The sequence below is a fragment of the Camelus bactrianus genome, chromosome 13, assembly GCF_048773025.1.
Source record: "Camelus bactrianus isolate YW-2024 breed Bactrian camel chromosome 13, ASM4877302v1, whole genome shotgun sequence".
NCBI classification, from domain to species: domain Eukaryota; kingdom Metazoa; phylum Chordata; class Mammalia; order Artiodactyla; family Camelidae; genus Camelus; species Camelus bactrianus.
The window spans coordinates 71,819,806-71,838,631 of NC_133551.1; the positions used below are offsets into that span (position 1 = coordinate 71,819,806).

General features: G+C 47.7%; 1 protein-coding gene across 1 annotated transcript in view; it reads right to left on the bottom strand.

Moving 5' to 3' along the window:
• DISP3 (dispatched RND transporter family member 3) overlaps positions 1 to 18,826 on the bottom strand; it is a 48,695-nt gene that overhangs the window by 16,355 nt on the left and 13,514 nt on the right. The window contains exons 2-7 of the mRNA XM_074377432.1: positions 12,486 to 13,587; positions 11,317 to 11,536; positions 3,810 to 3,946; positions 2,763 to 2,897; positions 2,177 to 2,337; positions 888 to 1,027 (exon numbers count right to left, since the gene is read on the bottom strand). Coding sequence (XP_074233533.1) covers positions 888 to 1,027; positions 2,177 to 2,337; positions 2,763 to 2,897; positions 3,810 to 3,946; positions 11,317 to 11,536; positions 12,486 to 13,584 — 1,892 coding nt within the window. The 5' untranslated portion in view covers positions 13,585 to 13,587. The remainder of the gene's footprint in view (positions 1 to 887; positions 1,028 to 2,176; positions 2,338 to 2,762; positions 2,898 to 3,809; positions 3,947 to 11,316; positions 11,537 to 12,485; positions 13,588 to 18,826) is intronic.

An 18,826-nucleotide genomic window follows, 5' to 3' on the forward strand; every position in this document is an offset into this window, starting at 1 on the left:
TAGAAATAGTCAAATCTGAATGTCCACAGTGCAGAGGGCTGTGCCTCAGCCACAGTGCCCTTGTGCAGGGCCCAACCCGGGCCACCAGCCATGATGCCCTGAAGGGGAGTGTGAGGAGAAGAGCTGAGGAGTCCATCCTAGGCCCAAGTCTGGGCTCCTTGCTGGGCTCTCATGTCCTTCCTGACCCTTCTTGGCTCAGGTGGACACTGTCATGGACCCCTGACATTTCTGCTTCTGTGTGCCCTGCCCCGAGCCCAGACCCTCCATCATTCCTCAGTGCTCCCAACCCAGGCTATCACCAGGGCCAGATTCCATCTGACCATCCCTCCCTCCCCAGGCCACCTGGTCCATGGCCCATGAGACCCCAACTCCTCCACCTTCAGCAGCAGCTCTGCACCGATCCATTCAACTCTGCATGGGGCCCGCTGTGTCTAAAAATTGTTCCTCCCCCAAAGGAGGGAACCCCGAGGACATTTAACCTGGCGGCTAAGAGCGTAGGATTATGAGTCAGATTATGGGGTTTAAATCTTAGCTCTGCTGCCTGTTAAATGGGTGACCTTGAAAAAGTTGCCCAACCTCTCCAAGCCTTTGTTTCACTGTCTGTAAAATGGGTGAAATAAGAGGTCCCAGCTCCTTGGAGGGGAGGCAGTAAGATCTTGTACAAAAGTGCTTTGCCCACTTCTCAGCACACAGTAGGTGACCACAAATAGAACTACCAGACAGGTTTCTCGCTTCCTACCACAGGACTGGGCATACAGAAGGTGCTCAATAGTGAATCACAAGGCTTCTGGGAGAGAGGGTGTTGTGCTGAGTGGCCCGCAAGTCCTGTTACGGATATTCAGTGAGAGGAGGACATGGCCCGCTGCCCCTCCGCTGGCCCAGCTCACCTGGTCTGGCAGGCGCTCTCCAGCGGTGCCATGTAAAGGCTCCAGATGCCCAGGGCAGCGGGCATGGTGAAGAGCACAGCCAGCCAGCAGCAGGACACGATGAGAGACATGAACAGGCCAAAGTCGTGGACGGCCGGGATCTGGCAATGGAGAGATAGAGGGGGGATGTGGGGCTGGCAGGCCTGGAGCCCAGGGAGCCTGGGGACTCTGCAGACAGGCACAGGACCCTGAACCGCTAGGCTGAGGCAGGATGAGGAGGCCGGGGCTGCTGGAATGGAGACACTAGCCTAGGAGGGCATCAGAGGGCAAGGGCTGGTGCTCAGGGCATGGGAGGGGAGGAAAAGTCCCACCTCTGGTCTCTGCTGCAGCCCTCTGCCCGGAACAGTACCTGGCACAGAACAAGCGTTCCGTAACTGCCCTTATATGAGGACAGAGGGAGACACCCTGTTGGAGTGGGCCATGAGGTAGTGAGGGGGAAGGGAGAGAAAGCCACCCTGATGGGAACAGGGGGGCTGGGCCCAGGAGGAGTGGGTGTGTGGCATAGTGTCAGAAGGCAGCTGCAGCCGACAAGCAGAAGAGCCTTCACTGTTTGCAGAATGCTTTCACACCATCTCATTTCAGTCCCTGATGATCCACACATGAGGAAAGTGAGGCTCAGAGAGGTTAAGCAACCTGCCTAAGGCCACACAGCCAGAAAATGGCAACAGTAGGGTCTGAACCCAGCTCTGCCTGTTTTCTGGGTGTGGCTCTCTAGGAAGGCCTGGAGAATCCCAAAGCATCAGGTGGTTTCTAGATGAGATACTCAGCCCGGGTCATAAAAACTCTCAGACTCAGGCAGGCTCACTGCCTTTCAGGTTCTGTCAGCACCACAGCCATGGCCGAAGACTTGAAGGAGTGTGGGGCCAGCAAGAGGAAAGTCAGCGTAGGGATGACGATGTGGTGTGGAGCTGTTGGGGGGAGAGAGCCCCAGACCAGGGCCCAGGAGACTCGGGCAGGCTCACCACTGACAGCTCTGGGACCTTTGGAAATTGCCAAACAACCCTCAGGGCAGAGGCTAGATTATTATTACTGAGCATCAATGATAAACACTATTTGTATTATTATCATGTTCCCATTTGCTAAGTTCTGGTGATGGTGATTAGTAACAAAACCTCTAGGGATCTGGAAAGTACCTTGAGGCACAGACTGGTGTGGCCACAAGAGAAGGGGTGAGGGAAGAGCAGAGATCAGGGGCCAGGGGTGCATGGGAGGAACAGGAGGCCAGACAGGGGCAGAGGGTGGTCTCCCACCTGGGAGAAGATGTTAGCCGCGTAGGCGGCGGCCGTGGTCAGGGAGGTGAAGAAGGTGGCCTTGCCCGCCGTCTGGATGGTGTGGATCATCCGCAGCTGCGGGTCCTCCAGATGGGTGGCCTGGCGGTAGGTGTTGATGAACACAAAGACGTCGTCCACGCCTACGGGAGGGGGTCCCGGGCCAGCCGGGTGGCTCAGGATCACTCTGCTGTCCCCAGGGTCAGACCCAACCTGGGCTGAGAATCCAAGCCCCACCCTCAATGCTCCTTGGCCCTATCCCCTCCCCAGAACTGGGCCCCTTCCTCCAAATCTTAGCCTCCTTCCCACCTTTCCCACTGTTCTTAACCTCCAACCAGCATGCCTGCCTGCTCCTTCCACCTCTTGGGGGCTTCACCCACAATATGAAGAGGATCACCCACCACTCATACTCTACCAACCCCCCACCCCAACTCCAAGTCTCTGAGGTCTGAGAGGGGACTTTTTGGAGCCCCCATGGAAGCCAGTCTTTGCATCCTGGAAGAAGACTCTTCCGGGAACAGAGTTCCCCAGTGGGAGGCCCATTGCCATGGCGATGGAGGGAACTCACCAATGCCCACTATCACGAAGGCAGCCACCCCATTGAGGATGCCCAAGTACTGGATACCGAAGACCACATGGTACAGGAAGAGTGCCACCAGGCAGCTGAGGCCAATGCTGGCAATCCCAAAGAAGGACAGGAACACTGGGCAGGGCAAGGGGCAGAGGGGATAAAGTGGGGGGACCCAGCAGAACACACTCCTTCAGTGTCCCTGACCCCTGCTGCGTCCTGCCCCACATACCCCCATCCCCAAGGAGTGCCTTCACCACCCCATCTGTGCCCAGCGCAGTTCTCTACGTCCAGAGAAGGGGCTGGGCAGGAGGCCTGAGTGGCAGACGAAGGCATTTCTGAGCAAGTCAGGTTGTTCATGGGCCCTCATCTTTGCCGAACTTACCCCAAGTGCCAGTAGGGAATTGTTATATATTTAATAATCTGTCACCCCAGTATACTAAAGGTTCCATGGAGGTAGGAAGTGTGTCTGTGATGTTCACCACTAGATCTCTAGCACCTTAGAGCATCTGGCACATAGTTGGTACCCAATTAGTATTTGTTACATTGATGAACGAATGTCTTTTCCAGTTTTGAAGGCATGACCAATCTCTCACTCACTTGGGCAATACAGAGTACCTGCTGTATATGCAGAAAGAAGCAGCCAGGGCACATGGGGAGGTGGCAGTGGAAAAGTGAACTGGGGGACTAAAGGCAGCTGACCTGGGACTAAAAAACAGGCTACAGAATAATCTGTAAGGTGTCCAGTACTCCAGAACCCCCAAAACATATTAGCAAGGTTATCGGCAAGAAGATGGTCAAAGGGCAAAAGGTTCAACTGTGGGAGGTCCTTGTGGTGGGGGCCCTCAGGTATGGTCCAACCTGCCACTGCACCTCAGTCACCTGCCTGGGATTAGGTGTTGTCTGAGCACCCCTCCCTCGCCAGGTCTGGCATGGCAGATTTAAGACCAGTTCTGGCATTCCTGAGCAGGAAGGCTTTGACAGAGAGAAGCACACTGGGAGGAGAGAAGGGGTTGGCTCCATGAGGGGCCTTCAGAGAAGCCCTACCTGAGCAGGAGGTGAGGATGTAGACGAGGGCGGCAATGCAGCTGCTGCTGATGAAGGCCAGGAGCATGTCGTTGTTGAAGGTTCTGCGTACCTCGTAATCAAAGAGGTCTGTCCCCCCATACAGAACCTGGACTTTGCTGGGGGAGGGAGGGCACAGAAAGATGGAGTGGATCAGAGATGGAGGAGGACCAGGAGCCATCCACCTCACCAGACACTCTTTACCTTGGCTGTACATTACAATCACCTGAGGGCTACCAAGAATCCTGATGTCCAGGCCATACTCTAGACAAATGAAATCAGAATGTCTGGGGTGGGACTGAATGATCAGTGAGGTTGAGACCACTGCTCTACACAGATAATAATCAATTATAGCCAAATTCTATGTCATCTTCCAATTCTCAATTATTCACAGCAAAATTCAAAATTCAAACCAGCTTCCAGATATTCAGTTTTACACTGTTACTCAGAGTGCATCTAACAGAATTTATTCTTTTTTTTTTTTAATGGAGGTACTGGGGATTGAACCTAGAATCTCATGCATGCTAAGCATACACTCTACCACTTGAGCTATACTCCCTGCTGAAGTTATTCTTAATAAGAAAAACATAACAAGCTGGTCAAGTGGAGTTTTAAAATACAAACAGGAGTGAGATCTGCTTCTGGCCAAGGAGGAACAAGATGAAATCTAGATTTACCCTCCCAGTGAAACTAACCCCCAAATGAGAAAATATATGAAACAAGACCCTGGACATGAGACACCAAAGAGAATGATGATCTCTGAGAGATGAGAAACATGATGGGCCCTATGGTTACCCTGACTTCCTGGTTTGTGAGAGTTTCCAGGCCTCAGTGCAGCCTAATATATGGGTTATTGGACTTCTCAAAAGAGGCTGAAAATTTTCCAGATTTGATGAAAACTATAAACATATTGATTCAAAAAACTTGAGCAATTGACCCCAAATACACACACACACAAGCAATGAATAAAACTACAACAATGCACATGATAATCAAATTGCTCAAAATTAGTGACCAATAGAAAATCTTAAAAGCAGCCTGAGCAAAAAAAAAAAAAAAAAAAAAAGATTCATTACACATAGAGAAACAAAAATAAGCATGACAGCAGATTTCTCTTCAGAAATAATGCAAGTGAGAGGATGTTGAGGCAAGATCCTTTACCTACTGGGAAAAGAGTCACCCCAGAATTCTATACTCAGCAAAAATATATTTCAAAATCAAAGGCAAAATAAAGTCTTTTTCAGTATACAAAAGCTGAAAGAAGTCATCTCCAATATCCATGCACTATAAGAGAAGGAAGGAAAATGATGTTTTTGTTTGTTTGTTCTTTTAGGGGGGGAGGTAATCAGGTTTATTTACTTATTTTTAGAAGAGGTGCTGCGGATTGAACCCAGGACCTTGTGCATGCTAGGCATGTGCTCTACCACTTGAGCTATATTCTCCCCTCAGAAAATGATAATAGATGGAAATACACATCTACATAAAGGAATAAAAAGGATGAGAAACAGTAACAACATGAATAAATATATAAAAATTTCTTATTACTTATGTAAATCTTTAAAAAAGATAACTGACCATTTAAACAAACAAAATAACGTAGTGTGGGGGTTTGTAACATATATGAAAATAACATGTATGACAACAATAGCATAAAGGCCAGGAGGAAAGAAATGGTGGTGCACTATTCATGAAGCTATATGTGAAGTGGTTTAACATAATTTGAAGGTACACTGATAAGTTAAGGATGTTTACTATAACCCCTGAAGCAACCCCTAAACTAAACATTTATGGCTAAAAAACCAACAAAGGAAATAAAATGGAAGATAAAAAACTTTCAGTCCAAAAGAAGGCAAAATAGAGGAAAAGGGGAAGTAAGAATATATGCAACAAATAGAATAAAATAAAATAGTCTTAAGTCAAACCATATTAATAATTGCATCAACTGTAAATGGTCTAAAAATCCCAATTAAAAAGCAGGGATAGTCAAATTAGATTGAAAAAAACAGGACCCAGCTGCCTACAAGAAGCTCACTTTAAATATAGACACAAGTAGGTTAAAAACAAAAGTATAGAAAAAGCTATACCATGCTGATGTGACTCAAAAGAAAGCTGGAGTGGTTATATTAAAAACAATGAAGTAAATTTCAGAACAAAGAATGTTACTAGGGATAAAGGAAGTAATTTAAAAATGGTAAATGGGTCAATTCATCAAGAAAATACAACAGTCCTAAATGTTTCTGTACCTAATAATAGAGCTTTAAAATACACGAAGCAAAAATTGATAGAAAGGAAAAAAGAAATAGATAAACCTGCAATTGTAGCTGGACACTACAAAACCCTTTTCTCAATGATTGCTAGAACAATTAGACAGAAAATCAGTAAGGATACAGAAGACTTGAACAACACAATCAACCAACTTGAGTTAATTAACATTTATAGAACACCCTACCCAAAAAATAGCAGAATGCACATTCTTTTCAAGTGCACAGGGAACACTTAGCAAGACAGATGATATTCTGGATCATAAGACAAGACTCAATAAATTTAGAATAAGTTAAGTCATATAAAGTATGTTCTCAGACAACAGTAGAATTAAAGTAAAAATTAGCAACAAAACAACATTTGGGAAATTCCTAAATATTTGGACACTAACACATTTTAAATATAATACAAGGATCAAAGAAAATATCAAAAGAGAAGATAGAAACTATTTTGAATGGAATGAAAATGAGAGCACAACATGTCAAAATTTGTGGGATGCACTAAAACAATGCTTAGAAGGGCAATTTTAGAGAAACAAACACTTATATTAGAAAAAAAGAGAGCTTTCAAATCAATGATTTTAGCTTCTACTGCAAGGAAGCAGAACAAGAGAAAATTACATAGAAAGTACACTGAGGAAAGGAAATAATGAAGATCAGAGCATAAGTAAATAAACAAACAGAAAGGCAATAAAGAAAAATCAATAAGCCAAAAGCCAGTTCTTCTAGAAGATCAATAACATTGACAAACCTCTAGCCAGACTGATCATGAAAAAAAGAGAAAAGACACATATAAAAAAGATGACATCACTATAGTTTCTATAAATGTTCAAATAAAGGAATAATTTCTATAGATATTCAAAGATAATAAGGGCCCAATATATAGTGATAGGAAACAGAAAACGGTCCCTGGGGTGGCAGTGGGAAGGCAAGGTGAGGCAGGATGGAGTGATTATCAAGGGGACATGAGTAAACTTCTCGGGGTAATGGATCTCTTTGCCATCTTGATTGTGGTAAAGGTTTCATGGTGTATACATGGGTCAAAACTAATCAAACTATAAACTTTTAAGTATATGCAGTTGGTAATATGTCAATTATGCCTCTATAAAGCTATTTAAAAAAACCGAACAGGACATTTAAAAACCAAGTAGAAAAAATCTTTGGATTATCTACATTGTTGAAATAAATGGGTTAATTGATCTTTCACTAGAATAGAAAACAGAAAGTTCAATCAATCGTTTATTCATTCATTCATTCATATAGCATTTACAGAATACCTTCTAGATTCTAGGTCCTGTTTTAATTACTGACTATAAAAAGAGACAGGCTCAAATTTTTACTCTCAAGGAGAATGGAATAGTCTCATGCAAGACCAGTATTCCTGCCTAGAGAACTGCTAAAAATCAGATAAAATTGAGAAATCATCTGTTTGATGACATTTGAGATTTCCTGAAGCAACAAGAACTAGTGGGCTAAGACTCCAGAAAGGGACAAACCTACAAAAGTTAAGCTTCCCTTCTACAGCTACATTTACCCTGGAGGCATTTGCTGATTCTGAACACAGGCAGGAGGCTGAAAAGCTAGGCTGGAAGTCAGGAAAACTAGCAGAGCTTTGGGCAGAAACTTGCAGACAAGCATAGCAGAAGGCCAGTTTCTTCCTCAGCACTTTTGCCAAATACTGGGGCTGTGTGGTGTATGAGGCTAAAATCCTAAGCAGAAAGCCTCTGAAAAAGCAGAGTAGACATATTTTCAGATTTGAGAGACAAAAATTAGGGTTTGGAATCTGTCAGGGTAAGAGGCTCTGCAGAACACACCAGGCTCTCAATTGAAAATCCTGGAGAACCAAGGGCAAACTAGAAGTAGGCTGAGACTTTACAGGACTGCAAACCAGCCTCAAACTGCTGACTGTGTTAAGGTGATCAGCCACAACTCCATCTGCCTAGTGGAGGGAAGGATAAACCTCTGGAAGGAATAACATCATCTGGACTTCTATGTTTTTATACATAATGTTCATCACTCAATAAAAATTACCAGGCATACACACAGGCAGAACCACATGACCAAAAACCAAGTGAAAGAATAGACCACAGAAACAAATCCACAAGTTATCCAAAATAACCTAATAACTTAATATCCTTAAGAAGGATAGAGAGGAGAATATGAACAAAACATATATAATGAAAAATTTCACCAGGGACTTAAGTCTATAATAAAGAATCATTGAAAATTCTCAGTAGAAAAACACAATGCTAACACTGAAATCTCAATAGATGTTAAATGGCAGAACAGAAAAAACAGAAGACAGGATCAGTGAACTGGGACATCTAAAGCAAAACACGGAAAGAAAAGATAGAAAAGAAAAACCTGGAAAAGAGCATTGAAAACACATAGCACTCGTGTAAGAGAGGCTACAGGGATGTACTGTACAACACAGAGAATATAGCCAATATTTTGTCATAACTGTAAATAGAGTGTAACTTTTAAAAGTTGTATTAAAAAATTAAATTTAAAAAATGTAGAAAGCAGCATGCTAATTACCCAGATTCTTCAGCTTACCTTTCCAATTCCTACCTCTTTATCATATTCATAAAAAAAGAAAACATATGGTACTCTGAAAATATCTAACATTTGTGTAATTAGAATCCTAAAAGGAGAGGGGACAGAGAACGACGTAGAAGCAATATTTGAAGAGATAGTAGCCAGGAAATCCCTAAAACTGATGAAAGTTATAAACCCATGGATTCAGGAAGCTCTGTGCACCTCAAGCAGAACAAATATAAAGAAAGCCACACTGACACAGATCATAGTAAGATTGCTGAAACCAAAGACAAAGAGAAATCTTAAAAGCATTTAGAGGGGAAAAAAAAAAAAGGCAATCATTCAAAGGGGCAACAAAAAGATTTACAGCTGACATTTCCCCAAAAATGATGGCAGTCAGAACACAATGGATTGACATCTTTAAAGTATTAAAAGAAAATAACTGCAAATTTATAATTCCATACCAACAGAAATATACTTCAAAAATAAAAGTAAAATAAAGATGCCTTCTAGGCAAACAAAACAGAATTTATCACCAGCAAACCTGCACTAAAAAAAAAAAAAATACTAAAGAGAGTTCTTCAGAGACAAGGAAAATGATCCCAGAGGGGAACATGAAATTGCAGAAAGTAATGATGAGCAACAGAAAATGTAGATATGTGAGTAAATATAAATGGATTCTGACTCAGTAAAATAACAATGTAATGTCTTATGAGGTTTAAAATGTACATAGAATTAAAATACATGCAACAAAAATGCAAAAAGCCTGAAGGGGTATAAATGCAATGAATGAGTTCTAAGATTCCAGTGTTATCAGAGAAATAGTAAAAGTGATAATTTGTATTATTCTGTAATAAATCAAGGTGCCATCTCTCGGGTAACTAATAATAGACTGATAAAAAGGTTTTTATTAATCCAAAAGAAGGCACTAAAGCAAGTCTACAGGGGCCCTGGTTGTCACCACTCCTATAAAGCTCTTGGGAGATGGAAGAGGGAAGAGAGGCTTTTTTTTTTTCACCCAGGACAGGGGTTTTGTCTCAGCAGCTGAACACATTAAGCAGAGGTAATTGTTGGTATCTACAACCTTGAAGATCCTTCCACAGCCAACCTGGATTCCCAAACCAGCCAAGTACCTTTCCCTGGGGTACCTCCAACCATTCATCCATCCATTCACCCACCCACCCATCCACCCACCCATCCATCCATTTACCCGTCCCCTAGACAGATCTCTAGTAGGAGATTCTTGGTACAGTGCCAGGGGCTAGGCCTATAGAAGGGAAGCAGGAGCAATCCCCGTCCTCAGCAAACTCGCACTTCACAGAGACACCATTAAATCAGACCTTCCTCAGGCTTGCAAACAAGTCCCCTGCAAAGCCTGTAGGTCTGGGAAAAACCTCAACATTCTGCATTTCTAACAAGTCCGCAGGTGATGCTGCTGCTGATTCAAGAGTTGCACTTTGAGTGACATGGAATTAAAAAACTAAAATACAGAGTGACAAGTTCAGAGAGGTGAAACAGCTTGCTGAAACTCCCATAGTTAGGTGGAGTGACTTGGACCTCACCCCAGATGTATCTGACTCCAAAGCCTGTGTATGATCTTTCCTGCCTCCCTCATGCAGGAGGACAGGGACTATGGAAATGGTTAGGCCTGTCATTGAATGCAGCCTCAAGGAAAAGTTGGCCAGGTTGGATCTTAGTGGATGAACAGAGGTTTGCTTGGCAATGAAGCAGGGCTAGGGGCATGCTCTTAGCACAGCAACTGGTGTAAAAACATACAGGGTAAGGGCTCTGGATTAATATTTTGGACAGCTTACTTAATTGTACTGTGCCTCAACTTCCTCAACTGTAGGGTGAAGATAATCAGAACAGCAGCTCCCTCACTGGGTTGGTGTAAGAATTAAGCTAGATGGTGCATAACGGCTTAGGATAGTGTGTGGCGCAGCCTAGGCACTCAGTAAATGTTAGCTCTGATTATTACAGTAGTTGCTCAATAAAGGAACAAGGGTATTTCAGACAGAACGAGTCCTCCTGTGCCAGGGGCTGTCTTGCCAGGGCAGGAGACAGAGAGGCATTGGAGTTATTGCCCCGCAGGCCTGAGAGATGAGCTATCCAATTTGCTGGTGGGGAGGGGCCCAGTTATATTCTGAGACGCACACCCCAAGGTTTGGAGGACAATCAAAGTACCCACTGCCCTAAAGCTCTTTCACGTCTCTCTTAGCTCATTCCTCCTACTGACTGCAGATGGGTAGCAGGGCTCAGCATCCCCATTTTACCAGCAACAGCAGCCCAGCAAAGTGAAGTGACTTGCCCACTGTCTCCCTGGATAGTAGAGGTAGAGAGGAACTCCTTACTCCCTGGTCAATACACTTTCCAGAAAGCCTTCTCGCACCATCACAGGAGAAAATCAATACCCAAGACCTCCTGGGCAGAAGTTCCTCCAAAGTTGTCTGTTCACTAACCATTAACCCTGATCAGGAAAAGTGTCCTTTCATCTGTCAGAGTGATGATGAGGATGTATCTGGCTCTGCCCCCGATTTGAACAGAAAGATTTCCTAGGGAAAAAGGTTGCTGGGAAGGGGATCCGGGATTTATGAGAAAGAAGCACCTGGAAACCAATTCCCTACCCTAATACAGCCCTTTCCTGGTACAAACAAGGGCAGGCACACACGGGATGCAGCTGGACCTCCTACCTAGTGGACTGCTTGGCCAGCATGGCCACGTAGGTGACCACGAAGCTCTGAAACTTAGCCCGCTGCTCCTCCCAGCGATCGTCCACCGAGTAGTAGTTGGGCAGGGGTGCTCCAAAGAGGATCTCGCTGCGCAGGAGGGAGCTCTTGAGGTTTTCTGCAGAGAGGCCCTCGTCCACGTACCAGTAGAACTCAGGGTGAGTCATAGCCAGCTCTAGGGAGCCTGCAGAAGCAGGGGTGGGGGCCCAAGGAGCTCAGTGGGTCTGCTCCCACCAACCCTCCGTCAAGGTCATCCGGCCCTTCTCAACACCTCACCTGCTTTCTAAGGAGCTAGGAAATTGTTGCAGCTTGGGCTGCCTCCAACTGTCCCTAACAGGACAGAGGGATGATGTACAGAAATCACAGCTGCCCAAGAGAAGCAGCCCCACAGATTTGCTCAGGCAGCTCCCACGAAGTTTACATCTTCATTTCAATTTGAACCTCGCTTAATTCCAAGGCTCAATCTCTGCAGTCCTGTAACTCCACCTTCCCATTCCAGTCCTGCCTTCATGCACTTAGAACCCTGCTCATATCCTCCTTAAAAGGCACACCCAAGACCTCCCCCGACAGCCAGTCTCTGGCTCCACTCCATCCTTTCTCAAGTCCCATCTCTGATGAACCTCAAACTGACCCATCTCGATCTTTCTTCAACCCCAACCTCTCTCCAGATGCCCAGTTCTCTGTAACCACACCCCAACTTCCCTCTAACCAACCTCATGCCAAGCCCCACCCCAAGCGTTATCTACCTGCTCCTTCCTGGCCACAGCATAACTCCCAGTCTCCCTCAATCCAGGTATGCACCCAAACCTCCTTCCTTGCCTCCCTCAGATCCCATCTCACACCCAACCCGGCTCCCTGCTATTCCTCAATGAATGGCCCCCAGGTCCACCCAGCACTCAGCTCAAGCCCGACTCCATCTCACAGACAATTACAACCCCAACCTCCTAAGCCTGCAAAGTACTGAATCAAGAATCAAGCCTTTCCTCAACCTCCAAGTCCCGCCCCCAGCCTCCTTAAAGCCCCCTTACAAATCCCACCCACCCTCAGTCTCCACCCCTTGCAAGCCCCGCCTTCAGCCTCCTTCAGACCGGATCTCTACAGGCCCTGCCCCAGCCACACCCAGGGGTGCTCACCCCGGATGTCGGCCAGGTCCTGGCCCATGCCATCATAGTAAATCTTGCCACCCCTCTCAGTAGGGAAGAAGTAGGTCATGAGCGAGCTGGGCGGGGAGCAGTAGGAGTAAGAGCCGAGCGGCAGGTCCTTGAGCACTTCATGGGGCTTCCAGCAGAACTCCCGGAAGCCCGGGTGGTCCATGATCTTGCGCTCAATTTCGTGGATTGTGACCAGCCGCTCACTCGTGAAAATGTTGCGCTCTGCGTCGCCACGCGCCAGGAAGATGAGCTCGATTCGCCAGTGCGCGTGCGTCTGGGTGTTGGCGCTCACATAGGAGCGTGAGTAGTCCCAGCGCGAGGCGCCCCGGCGGGCACGGCTCTGATTGGCCGCCGCCGCCATATGGGGCGGGGCGCCTGGTTGGTGCCCCCAATTATCTTCCGTCCCCTGGTTCGTTGGGGCTTCACTTTGGTTGGCTGCCAGGCCCCCCAGGGGCGGGGTCTCGCGTCGAAGGCGCCCGCGCCGATTGGCTGCTGGCTTCCGGGCGGTGGAGGTGTCCCACGACAAGCCTAGGCCGAGCTGTGGGGCCGCCGGGACAGTGCGCCGGGCCCTGGCGTCTGGCCGCGAGCGGTTGCCTAGATGCAGCTGCTGCAATTGCTCTGAGATGAGGCGCTGGAGCGTCTCAGAAGTGAAGTCGGCCAGGTCACGCCGGTTGCGCCCCCAGGACCCAAACTGGGACTTGAGTGCCAGCGTGAGGGCGTCGAAACGCTGAGAGGCCTCATGGTTGCGGATCTCAAAGGCGTTGTAGGAGATATCAATGTCCAGAGGCGGGTAGTAGAGGAACATGAAGGCTGACAAGGCCGTGGGGATGCTGCAGCCCAGGAAGAGCACCAGCCCCGCGCAGCACGGATTGGTGAAAGCCCAGCCCAGGGTGCTCCAGAAGCCTGAGGCCGGGGGCCGGGAGGACAAGGCCCAGCGCTGCCAGCAACTCTGTCCGCCTGCCCCAGCCTGAGGCCCCGGCTTCTGGGCCCTCCTGAAGGCCTCTCTCGTGGCTTCCTCCTCCTCTTCCTGCTCCTCCTCTAGCCATACATCCTGCAGCAAGGGGTCATCCTCCGAGTCCATAGCCTACAGGAGAGGGAGAGGGTCAGCAGGCTACAAAGCAGGAGAGGATGGTGCCCTGTAGTTGCAGTCGCCAGCCCTGAGTGCTAACCCCTACCCACTCATAACCGAGACAAATCCTGCAGTGGAATTGCATCAAGTACGCATTTAACTCAACTGAATTCAAAACAGAAAGAAAAATCCTGTTCTTTGCCCATCACATTCTGCCAACTAGATCGGGGCCTTCAAGGCCACAGAAAAAGGGGAATCACAGCCCAACTGCAAACAGAAGAGCTATTCCTCCCTGTGTAAGGGATGTTTAAAGGGAATTTTGACTGGGCATGATTTTCTAATTTTTGTTACATTCTCTGATTTTGGAACTCCAAGCTGAGGTGTAACTTCACTGCAATCACTTTTATATAATGAGCAACTATAAAGTACCTTCTAAAAGTATCAGGGTAGAAGAGAAAGAACATGCTCTTTAGAATCAGACAGACCCTGGTCTGGGTCCTGGTAGTGTGAACATTGGCAGGGCAGTGAACCTCTCTGAACCTCAGAGTCTTCGTTTACAAAACCGGTGACCATTCCTGCCTCACATGATTATGAGGAGGGTCAAGGGTGGAAGCACTCTGCAGTCTGTTTAGTATATTGGTTATTATCTGTCACATGAACAAATTTCTTTTTCTCCCTCTGGGGACTGTGATGTGCTCAGCCATTGCCCATGTGGCTGTGCCAGGGCTCCATGCCTGTCACACTTCTTAAGAACTCTCAATAGCTCCCCACCCCCTCTTTGGGACTCTGCAGCTGCAGCCGCTGTTTGTCAGGCTCAGACCACTTAATATGCAGCTCCAGGGGCAACAAAACTTTGGGCACAGGCAGGGGCCAGGCATCTGTCTCCCCAAGACTTGGGTACAAGCAGCAGGAGGGCCTGGCAGGAGAGGGCAGCCCGAAGGCTCCAGCAGGGGGCCCAAAGGCAGGAGGCTTTCCGGCATCCCCGGTTGTGGCCTGTCCCCTTGTCCTGCCTGCCCTCTGTTTAGACGGAGAGAGACTCATTATCCAGTTAGATGCCAGGCAGTGAGAGGAGGAAGCTAATTATGCCAACGCTGGCTAATTAATGCTGCCTTTCCTATTAACATTCTCTAGAGTGCTCCATTTCAATTAGATGGTCTGTCCGGGAAGATAGGGGGCTGCCGTCAACCCGAAGAAAGTGCGGAAGAGAGGGTGAGGGGAAGGAGGGAAACAGAGACAGAAAGACAGGACATGGGAAAGATGAGAGACAGAGAAAGAAAACAGGAGAGAGATGGAGAGGAGAGTGGAATTAGGGGGCGGGAGTTGGAGACGCAGATGCAAATAGAGAAACAGAAGAGTGAGTGAGGAGGGACCAAGGGTGGGAGGGAGAAGAGCGGAAGACGTGAAAGGGGGAGAGGCCAGGAAGGGACAGGAGCTGCTCCTGTAATATGCAAGACTCCTATGGAGGTAATAATTAAAGTTCCCATTTCTGTTGCCCTAACACGAGCTGGTGGAGGGGACCTGCTCTGAGGCCCAGTTTGTATTAGCAGAAGCTCATGGGTGTGAACCAGAGGCAGCTCAGACTCATCCCATCTCCAGAGGGCAAACCCAAGTCTGCACATGGAGGTGGGGGTGTGTGGGACCCTCACCTCACTCCCAGCTCCGGAAGGAGGAAGCTGATGGTAATGTGGTGGAGAGGGGCAGGGGCTGCCTTTGCAGTATTTCTGGAAACTAAGTCCATCCACTGGCCCCCAGCCTCAGCCTGCCGTGCCCAGGGTACAGTTTACAGTTTTGCTGTGTGAGGGGGTCAAAGGCTCTGAGTCACATCAGCACTCCCTGGGTGACCTGGGGGCTCCTCTGTCCCAATGCTACTCCACTAAGAATGCCACTCCCTTCTCCAGGTGTCCAAGTTTAAAACATCTTTGAAGGCCTTGCTCAAGTGTCACCTCTGCCAACAAGCCTTCCCAGATCTGAAACCCAGTCCCTGCCCCCAGCTACGTGTCTAAGCTTCTCACCACACTTTGAGGGTAAAAATTACTTAGGGAGGGAGAGGCAGTGTAGCAGAGTGTCAAGAGCCGTGGTTTTGGAGGCAGACGGACTTGGATGCAAAACCCAGCTGTATGACTTAGGGCGGTCGGTGTGACATTTCTGAGCCTCAGTTTTTCCATCTGTAAAACAGGGCTAACAGTACTCACTACAGAGATTGCTGGATGATATACACAGTGCCTGGGAGGTCTAAGTGCTTGGGAAATGACATCTACTATTCTCGTACACTCCGCTTCTCCCCAAAGGCTATGAAGTCCTAAAAAGCCCATGTGGCCCATTGTATTTGCCAGAGATGGCCACAACAGTATCTCGCATCTCACATGTTTTTCTCATGATGTGACTTTAAGACTTCTCCCGTCAAGAAGTAATGTCTGCCTTCCTTCTCCTTGAACCTGGGTGGGCTATGACCACAGCAGAGTGGTGCTCTGTGCCTTCTGAGGCTAGATAAAAAGGGAGATGCAGCCTCCACCTGGCTCACTTGGGACACTCAGCCTTGGAATCCGGCTGCCATGCTGTGAGGGAGCCCAAGCTAGTCCACACAGAGACCACATGGAGGAGCTCCTGCTGACAACCTGGCTGACAGTCAGCATCAACCACCATGTGAATGAAAATGTCCCCAGTGATTCCAGCCCCCCAGCCTTCAAGTCTTCCCAGCTGAGGCCCAGGTACTGTGGAGTCAAGCTAAGCCACCCTCTCCTGTACCTTAACCTGGCCCACAGAACTCATGAACATAATATACCAGTTGTCACACATTACTAAGCTTTGGGATAGTTTGTTCCATAGAAATGGTAACTGGACAATTTCAATGGAACCCTGTCCCATAGGTGTGAGTCCGTGCCCTGCCCTGCAGACAGCACTTGCTAGATTTAAGTGACCAGAAAATTGAACGTAGCCATTCTGCCTCCCAATGAGAGCCCCACAGCCCGGTGGACATGAACTCCAAGGGAGCAGGGCCTTGGCTGTTGTGTTCCCTGCTGCATTCCCATGGCCTAAAATACCCCTGGGAGAGGGAGGCTGGTCAGTGCTTAGCAGATATTTGTTAAATGAAAGAAGGAAAAGGAATCTCTGAATAAGCTTGGTTAGATATTAGGTAGAACTTTCCCCTGGACAGAGGGTAGTCAGACACCAAACAGTATAAGCGTTGGGCAGAGAATATGGTTTCTTCTGCCTCGGCTGGCGGGGATCTTGGGGAGTATGAGATGGATGAGCAGGAAGTGGCCCTGCTGAGTTATTTGTCTATTACTGCCCCGCCCTCTCCCCCCAGCCTCCATGCCCACCTTCCCGGTCTCCTCCTGGAAAGAAAAGATGCCACGTGGAAAATCCCACCAGACTGGTGGGTGACTGACATGGCTCCAGGCCTGGCTCATCCTCCAACTTTCTGTGTGGCGCTGGGCATGTCCCGTGTCCTCTTGGTGCCCTGTCTCCCCCATGGGGCAGTGGGACGGCAAAAGCCGAGGTCCCTCCAGCTGTGAAAACCCCAGAATTTCTGAGAAACCCTGCTCTGCAGGCCAAGGAGGGTGAATACAGTCTGAGAGACTCCACCAAACCAAGGGCAGCCTGGCTGGCATGTGGGGTCTGACACCAATGCCTCCCTCGGCAACCACCTCCTCAGGTCCCTCCCCAGGATGGGCAGCAAATAGCAAATTTGTTTTCCTTTCTCTCTCAAATGATGGGAATTGATTAGCTTAGTGAAGAGCTCCAGCTGCTCCGTGGAAAGGAGATAAGGATGGCTTCTTCGATACCTGTCACTGGTTCAGACAAAGAGCCCGAAATAGGACTGTGATCATGCCTCTGTGATCTCCCATTAGGTGCTCCTGCTTAACGGCCGGCGTATGTGCTCTCCCCCTCCCTCTCCATCTGTCACCTGCACACACTCAGAGATAGTCAGAATTTAACTCTGGGCCTCCCAGGAGCCCATGAACGAAGATGGACACACATCCATGGAACAGGGTCTCCCTCCTCTTGGGAAAAGCAAGTGGGGGCAGTCATCTAAAAGGGAACAGTAGGCTCTGGGGAGACTTTTAAGAAAGAACCTGGCTCAGTTCCAAGGGCCAGGCTTGGGGCAACCCAAGGGCCTATGTGTAGCATCATCCCAATTTTATAACAGAAAAAAATCTGCATATATATGCATTAAAAAAACATTAATGGAGGAGGGTATAGCTCAATGGTACAGTGCATGCTTAGCATGCACTAGGTCCTGCGTTCAATCCCCAGTACCTCCATTAAAATAAATCATTAAATAAATAAATCTAATTACCCCCAAAACAAAAACAAACAAACAAACAAACAATAAATAAATAAATACTTTTAAAAACTCATTAATAGTGGTTATCTCTGCCTGGGAGGATTATGGGTGATTTTTATTTTCTTCTTTATACTTGTCTGTTTCCAATTTTTTCTATAATGGTCAGGTACAGCCTTATTTTTAGAATCAGAAATAAATGTTATTTTAAAATAGGACATGTGTATATGTGTGTAGAAGAGATTTTGCTAACAACTTTCAACTCTTAGAGGAGTTTCTATAAGAAGCAAGGGAGGCCGGAGGGTTCTGTCCTCCAAGGAGAGGAAGCAAGGCGAATTGCTCAAGTTGCAGCAGGAGAGATCCTGGTTAGAAAGCAGGACCTGGGGAGAGAGGGAGGTGGCCAATGCCCAACAGCTGAGTGAGGGTGGAATCTTCTGTTACCCTGAGATGGAGAGAGGGGTCTTTAAAATGAGCATAAAGTAGATCATGGCTCATTGGACCCAGAAGGGGCATCAAAGCACACCTGGTCCAACTCCTTCATTTCACAGCTAGAGAAACTAAACCCAGCAAAGAGAAGGGACTTACCCAAGGTCATATTTCAATGGCAGAGCCAGGACTCTTGGCTCAAAGGAGTGCTGAGTCTGCTCCATCACCAGATTCTGGGGGCAGTTTTTGGCAGTCCCAGGGAACAACCAGGCTTGGGGAAGATGACATGTGGACCCGAAGAGCCAACATAAAGAAGCTATTTTTAAGGTCTAGGAAAGAAGCATTCTTTAAGCCACAAGCCAGATGGACTTCCCCATCTAGACAGAATCGGGCTTTGGTGGGAGGTGGTGTTGCCTCAAAGACACCCCCTAAGCCCCCCACTGGGCCCTGCTCTTCTCCAGAATGGCTCCTGGGGATGTGGCCCCATGCCAGAGTCTGCCTGTAGCCCTGTTTACGACTTCCCTCCTTCTGACAAAGGGTGGC